We start from the raw sequence: 7,642 nt of genomic DNA on the forward strand, positions 1-7,642 counted from the left end.
AATAGATAGCACATGTGAGGCTGCAAGGTCAATGATCGATAATGTTACAATAGATTTTTTTATTATTTATTTTTTCCCTTTAAAAGAACCCTTTTATCCTGAGACAAATTAAAAAAGGTGGGTGCATGCTATATGAGAGTGGGGAAAATGGTACATCCAAGCCCCACTTATTCCATATATTGGTTTGGGCACCACCTTGAAGGTGACTGCTACCATACTCCAAAAAGGTTTGTTATAAAACTAGTATTTAGGAGTAGTTTTTTCATGGTACGTTTCTGTTTCATATTTGTTCAGAGTTTAATTCTTGTTTTTGTCATTTACTTTTCGTTTTAATTAAATATTTTACGTATTAGATTACACCTATTCAAAAGACTGATTTTATGCATCATCAACTACCATGTCACATTGCTCGATCACATGAAGAAGGCATTATATATAGTAATAGCCCTTTCAACAAGCATTAATCAATTTCTATCTTTCATATGACAATGAATATGGACAGGCATTAACTAAGCTATTAATAATCTGCTCATCATTATGGTCTTTAAGTGAGTGAATTAATTAAGATTATCATTAATGACACCCTATAGTTGAAATTGGTAAATTCACAAGAAGTATTATTAGTTCCTCATCACGTGCTGGCAAAAGTTCCTTTGCTACTTTCACTAAAGTACTCACTTCTTTCACTTTTTTTTTTTTTTTTCTTTTCTTTTTCTTTTTCCCTAAGCACTCACTTCTTTCACTTTGAACGTTAAAAGAGAAGCCTAGGAACAAAAAGAAAAGAAAAGAAGAGAGAGTAATTAACTAAAACACATTTTTTTTTCATAAGTTGGAAGTGGTTAAACACACTGCACAAATAATATCCTTTTAAAGTAAAACTCATGACATGATGATTTGAACTTGGAAAAAGAAAAAAGCATGCCATAGTATAAAAAAGAAATTGAACATAATTTTAAAAAAAATATATTTTATCGAACTAATTTAAGTTTTTACCCGCTGCAAATTAAGGACACCTTGTTTAAGAGGGATTAGACACAAAGAAGGAAAAAGGTGCACGTTAAAATAAAGCTTTTGTGTCTCTTATCTTGTAACAACAAGAGTGTTTAAGAGGCATTAGGAGCCAATGAGAGAGAGAGAGAGAGAGAGAGAGAGAGAGAATCTGAGCGTGAACTGGCAAGAAGAGCAGCTATTCGCTTGTCTGCTTCACTTTAGCTTTGTTTGTGACAACCCGCTCTCATCATGATTCATGAACTAACATGCGCTCCTCTCTCTCTCTCGCTCGCGTACACTATATTTGTATGAAGAATTGAAGAACTATATCTAAAACTGAGAGAGAGAGAGAGAGAGAAATTCAATTTTCAGTGTCTGTCTCCACCTCTCTCGCACGTTCCTGTGTTAATCCATTTGTTTATTTCCAAAGGAAGTATTATTTTATTTAATATTTGAAACAAAATAGTTTACTACAGTTGGTTCTTGTCCCTCTGTCGCATGTTCCTTGGATGACGCTTCAAGCTCGAAACCTCGTCGTTTTCTTCTCCTTCTGCTGTGGCCTTTTGTTGCTTTCGTTCACTCTGTTCGAGATATAAAAGAAACCAAAAAAATAAATGTATTTGGCAATTTCTGTTTCTGGGTCTCATTGCTTCCAGTTTCCCGCTCTCCCTAAAAGGTATGAAAACTCTCTCTCTCTCTCTCTCTCTCTCTCTCTCTCTCTCTCTCTGTATCACTTTTTATTTTAATGCTTCTTAGATTCGTGATTATTATTTTTAATTTCTGGTCATCACTTGCTACGCATTTGTCATTTTTCAGGGTATATTAGTTGTGTTGCATCTTTCTCTCATTTTCTGGGAAAAAGTAAAAGAAGATGAATACCAGAGTGCGCACTACTCTTCAGGCAATGAAAGCTCCTTTGAACCTTGATAAAGTAAGTGCGTACCATCGTTCTCTTTTGGTTATTTATTTTTTGTTTATTTATTTATTTATTTTTTGGTTTTAAAAAAAATTCGCTGCAATTGAAAGGTCTGATCAATTACAATTTCGAGATGGGTGTGTGATTTTTCACAAGAAAATGAAGCTCTGGCCAGTCTGGAGCTTGAAATAGTAATATATTTATATCTAATGGGTTATCTGAGAGAGATGAGTTGCCTTAATTTCAAAGTTTGATTTATTTTCAACTGAAAAGAAAAAAATTAGCTTGGAGTTTCTCCTTTTAGATATTAATTGCGTACTCTTTCCTTCTGAAATGGAAAAGTTGGTGCTTTTGATCCAAATCCGAATTGGGTTCTTTCACTTCTTTCAAGAAAGGAATAGTTTCTTCCTTTAGGCCCCACCCCCCCCCTCTCTCTCTCTCTCTCTCTTAACAGTTCGATTTGATTAATGTCATTTTGATGTTGAATTCACAAAGAAGGAGAAGATGGAGACTCGGGGGAGCAGAGTAATCGACGCTAGGAAACATGTGACCAATCGACGCCGATCAAATAAAGAAAGGAAAATGGCCTTACTTCAAGATGTATTTTTCTCACCAATATGGGTCTACTTACTGTTTTCTTTGTTTTTTGTTTTTTGTTTTTCTTTGGTTTGATTAAGGTGTTCTGGAACATGCAGGTTGATAAGCTAAAAAAGAAGCTCAGACATGAAGAAAATGTCCACAGAGCATTGGAGAGGGCTTTTACCAGACCTTTAGGAGCTCTACCTCGTCTTCCTCCTTATCTCCCTCCACATGTTAGTATAATTCCCCTTTCTCTTTCTCTCTCTCATGGAACAGATATAAAATTTGCAAACTTTTTTGAGTGGAGAAGGGTTAATAACTCTATGGTCCTCAGTATTGGAATTTTGTCATACATTTTTCTCATTAACTTTTAATGAATTCAGGATAATGAAGGATGTGATTTCGTTTGTTTGCAGACATTAGAGCTTCTTGCTGAAGTAGCCGTTTTAGAAGAGGAGGTTGTTCGTCTAGAAGAGCAAGTTGTGAATTTTAGACAAGGTCTCTATCAGGAAGCTGTGCACCAATTCTCCAAGAGGAATGTGGAAAATTCGGGTGATTCGATGGATCATAACTTGATTAGAAGCTCCAAACATCAGCGATCAAAGTCTTTGCCCCAAAATGAGCTCAATTCAGCAACATCCATGGCCAGACCTCAACCTTCTCTTACCAGAAGTACTTCAAATAGGAAGCTCTTGTCGTCTGATACCGGCCCTGATCGAACCACAAATTTTTACAGTAGGCCAGCTATGGGGAGACAATCTAGTAAGAAACCCAATTCCTCTCCATCTTTTCCAGAAAATGGACGAGGAAAAGAGAATTGGTTGTGTGCTAATTCTGTAAAGGATAAGCAATCTCCCGAAAAGAAATGTACAAAAGTTGTAACCCCAGTGAAGAAACCTCCAATTAAGCATGAATCAGTGGAGAAGTGTGTTGATCCTTTAAGGTCTCAGGTATACAAATTAGCATTATCCAATAGGACTTAGTCTGTACTTTGTTATAGTCATATTAATCACGGCTTTTCTGTGTCTCAGATAGAGAGCAGATTAGTAGACCAGGAGAGAGCACAGGAGAACTCTTCTTGTTCTTCAGATGATAGAATATTGGAAGCTGATAGCACCCCCAACAAAGTATCTGAGGATATATTGAAGTGCTTGTCAAGCATTTTTGTGAGGATGAGCACATTGAAGGACAAAGTAGTAGAATCAGGGACTTGTCAAACACTAGCTTCTCATGCAAGCAACAGAGAAGCAGAATTCCGAGATCCATATGATACCTATTCAGAATTCAGAAATAGAGATGTTGGTCCTTACAAGCATCTCTGTTCAATTGAAGCAAGTTCAGTTGATTTCAACCGAACAACAAATGCTTTGTTTCTGATCCATAGACTAAAGTAAGTTCTTAGCTTTTTGTACTGATGTTTTAATGGTGTGGGGGTGTGTATTTAGAGTCTTATCTCTGATGAGATGTATTCAGGGCCCTATTTGGAAGGCTTGCCGCTGTGAACTTAGAGGGTCTTACGCATCAGCAGAAGCTTGCTTTCTGGATAAACACTTACAATTCCTGCATGATGAATGTAAGATGTCTCCCTCTCACCAATGAGTCCAGGATTTTCATAATGAAAAATCAAGGATATACATTTTTTAATATAACTTTGGGTGCTGAATGGCTGAGAAAAAGTGATTTACTCTTACCCAGCATGAAATACTAAAGCAAGACTATACTTACTTACGTGGTTATGTCAATTTTATAGGCATTTTTAGAGCATGGGATACCTGATACCCCTGAAATGGTTGTAGCACTAATGCAAAAGGTAAGATTTGTCCATCATTCTTGTTATCCATAGTAAAATGATATTCTGATTATGCTTTCCCCCCCCTCTCCAGCTATTAATCTATTAAAAAATATGGACATAATGTATCAAATTGATATACATACTTGAACAGGATTTGTGTAATCTCTCTATCAGATATTAGAAGTGGCTATCACTTTAGTTGAGATGCTAACTGTCATCATCTTTAGAGAATCCCTATTAAGCTTGTTTACCTTACATTACAATTAAGAACATGGCTTCTCCAATATGTAGCACATGGTTAACAGCAACTGTTGGATAATCATTTTTGCAATCAACTAAATTTAGAAGTGCTTGCCTCAGGCGACAATCATTGTGGGAGGACAATTGCTTAATGCAATTACAATCGAGCATTTCATCTTGAGATTGCCTTATCACTTGAAATTTGTAAGTCATTATCTCAACTTCATTATGCTTTCAGGCAGGAGTTTTTTTTTTTTTTTTTTTTGGTTTGGTAGGATTTGATTTTCTTAGGGACCCCACCTCCACACACACACACACACACAAAACTAACTTTAATGTCTAATTAAAATTCCTTTTTATTTATTAATTATTATTACTGCTCAACAGACATGTGGAAAAGCTGCAAAAAATGATGAGATGAAAGTACGAAGCATATTTGGATTGGAATGGTCTGAACCCTTGGTTACATTTGCCCTCTCCTGCGGAAGCTGGTCCTCCCCTGCTGTAAGTTTGTATTTACTTCGGATGATATTCTTAATTTATAGGGGAAGTTCCCTAACTTGTACTATGAGAACATGATTCATGCGTTCAAACAGTGCCTTGGTATAGAATGTGGATGAATTCAATGTTCTGGTACTGAAATGTATATGTTGTTTAATGAAGGTGAGGGTGTACTCAGCATCTCAAGTTGAAGAAGAGTTGGAAGTAGCAAAGAGAGAGTATTTGCAGGCAGCAGTTGGCATTACCAAGACAAACAAATTAGTAGTTCCCAAGCTACTAGATTGGTATCTACTTGACTTTGCTAAGGACTTGGAGTCATTGCTGGATTGGGTCTGTCTGCAGCTACCCGACGAACTTCGTAATGAAGCTGTTAGATGCCTTGAGAGAAGGGGAAGAGAACCCTTTTCACAGTTAGTACAAGTAATGCCATATGATTTCAGTTTCAGGTTACTTCTACAACGATAAGAGATATATTTTTTTTTTTTCAAATCTTTTTCTTTTCATTATATCTATTTCTTCAGTCTGTCTAGTTTGACCAACTATGGATGTGGTTGGGGTTGTGTACTGATATACAAGTGAGAGTACATATATAATCTATAGCATTTGTAAGTGTGGGCAAAATTTTGTTGTTATCAACACATGGGTTCATTATTTGGGAAAGCGTAAATGAATATGGTGAATTCTTTGATTCAAAATTTGAAAGGTGAGTTGGGGCCTGATTGATCCGATCCTATGATGTCAATGTTAGTTGCTACAGTTGGAATTGTGGTTGTGGAGAAGAAGCAAGAGCAACTAGTATTAATCCATTTCATAATTGAAAGGGAACACACAAATGATTGCTTTAGGAAGAACGATTGAATCAATGTTGAGAGAGAGAGTAGGTAAATAAAGCCAGGCAATCAACGACACAGCACACTTGAAACAAAGCTTAGAGATCGACGTACACCACGTGAAACTGATTAGAATCTAACCCTGTCCGACACGGCGTGTTCAAGCAAGGTGACAACATGCTTTCAAAACCTCTGTCGTCTACTGGTCAAAACGACAACCATCTACAAACATCTCTGCTTGCTTCTGATTCTTTCTGTTGTCAGTATTATCTATTCCCATTTGGAACTTCGCAAGCTTCCTGTGAAAGGCCAGCTAGACATTTCTCTGTTGCTGTTGACTGGGCGTAGAGTCAAAGATCATCATATCCCAAAAGTCATGGAAGCTCAGATCTCATTGGTACAGGGAAATTGGCAGCATACAGTACGGCTGAACGGACTCAATTGGAGACGGTACTTTCAGAAATGTTCCATTAAAAATTACTATTAGAGATTCAAAATTTAATAGTGATTCATTTAAAACCTAATTGGTGATTTTTACTGTCCCGTTAAAGAGTGCACTCGAGAGTGCTTACACTCTCGAGTAAGAATGTGTTAAGCATAAAACATTAAAACCTCAGTAATTTACATTGTCTCGTAGGCTTTGTGATCTAGTTCAAATTGTAAAATTAACATAAATAGTCCATAACCAAATCTCATTATATGACGTCATGAATTAATTGCACACATTCATTAATGAGATGTGTTACATGCACTTCTTTTGTACATCACTTTTTTAAATTAACTATTGAATCCATAGGACCTACATGTGAATTCTTGTAGGTTCCCACAAATCTAATGGTTGATTTTAAAAAATAATGTACAAGTAACGTACAAAAATCATTTATCTTCCCTAATACTGTCATCATGGACAACCAAATTGATTCTCTTTCCATGATGAAAACAGAAAAACTATTCATTTAATGTTACAAGTGATAAAATTAAGATAAAAATAAAAAATAAAAAAATCCAATGGCATGATATTTTATGGTTCTTTTTTATGGGTGATGTGTAGAATACATAACTTCAAAAGATAAATACAAAAGCAATTTCAAGCAATAAAAGAAAAACCAAAAGCATCAAAAGTGAGGTCTCCTATAGTCATCTCAGGCTAGCCCATACAGTCGTCATCGTACTTAAAAAAACTAGGGCTCATAACATTAAATCAGAAACAGTCATGATGTTATAAAATTGCACAGTTTATATAAAGACATTCACGCTTAAAAATCCCCCGTAATTATCTGTAAAATTGGACGAAAAATTCCCCACATGACAAATATTGACATTTTCTAACCATTATACTCCCTGCAGTAGATGTTTAAAAACACAATTATGCCCTCTTACATAAATTTTTTTTTTTTAAAAAAAATCCACCATAGCTTGATGGTAGAGGAAGCCATGGCAGACCAACCTCGTTGGCCATCGCCAGAGACCCACAACCATCCCTTGCCATGGAGACCTACAGGCTATACAACCTTCCCCAGCCATGAAGACTCGCGGCCTCGCCTTGGGTCTTTGGCTATGGAGACCCACGTCCGAGGTCATGGAAGATGAACCTCCATAGCCTCTATGGCCAGGCCGTGTTTAATTTTTAACTTTCTTTTTAAAAAAAAAATTCACATATTTGATGCAAGATATATATTGATCACTTTAAGTCGAAATTCGTCACTTGTAGATCGTATGGAGAATCTTCCATCCAATTTAACTCTAAAACGCTAACAGAAGGGATATCCTAATGGTGTTGCGTAGTTTGAGGGA

The 7,642-nt window shown here is 36.2% G+C and overlaps 1 protein-coding gene across 4 annotated transcripts; it reads left to right on the plus strand.

Annotated features, from left to right (window-relative positions):
• The first annotated feature begins 1,163 nt into the window (after positions 1-1,163).
• On the plus strand, positions 1,164-5,713 carry LOC133862402 (uncharacterized). 4 transcript variants are annotated; one of them, XM_062298201.1, is made up of 12 exons: positions 1,165-1,363; positions 1,467-1,666; positions 1,807-1,921; positions 2,402-2,506; positions 2,602-2,718; positions 2,902-3,435; positions 3,517-3,875; positions 3,959-4,058; positions 4,236-4,295; positions 4,638-4,721; positions 4,905-5,021; positions 5,181-5,713. In XM_062298201.1, exons 3-12 carry the CDS (start codon positions 1,862-1,864, stop codon positions 5,481-5,483), a joined length of 1,839 nt encoding a protein of 612 aa, XP_062154185.1. In that variant the 5' UTR covers positions 1,165-1,363; positions 1,467-1,666; positions 1,807-1,861; the 3' UTR covers positions 5,484-5,713. The 4 variants fall into 4 exon arrangements, with proteins under 4 accessions (XP_062154186.1, XP_062154185.1, XP_062154184.1 ...); XM_062298202.1 differs by having other exon boundaries at positions 1,164-1,666; positions 2,405-2,506; XM_062298200.1 differs by having other exon boundaries at positions 1,165-1,666.
• The last annotated feature ends 1,929 nt before the right edge of the window (positions 5,714-7,642 follow it).

This window comes from Alnus glutinosa, chromosome 3 (assembly GCF_958979055.1).
Source record: "Alnus glutinosa chromosome 3, dhAlnGlut1.1, whole genome shotgun sequence".
In the NCBI taxonomy this organism is placed as follows: domain Eukaryota; kingdom Viridiplantae; phylum Streptophyta; class Magnoliopsida; order Fagales; family Betulaceae; genus Alnus; species Alnus glutinosa.

Excerpts from the sequence above, each read along its gene's own strand:
- LOC133862402 (XM_062298200.1), top strand. The coding sequence starts at position 1,862 with ATGAATACCAGAGTGCGCACTACTCTTCAGGCAATGAAAGCTCCTTTG. Across the intron at positions 3,876-3,958 it reads TTTCTGATCCATAGACTAAA|GGCCCTATTTGGAAGGCTTG; the intron begins GTAAGTTCTTAG and ends AGATGTATTCAG. Across the intron at positions 4,722-4,904 it reads TGCCTTATCACTTGAAATTT|ACATGTGGAAAAGCTGCAAA; the intron begins GTAAGTCATTAT and ends ACTGCTCAACAG.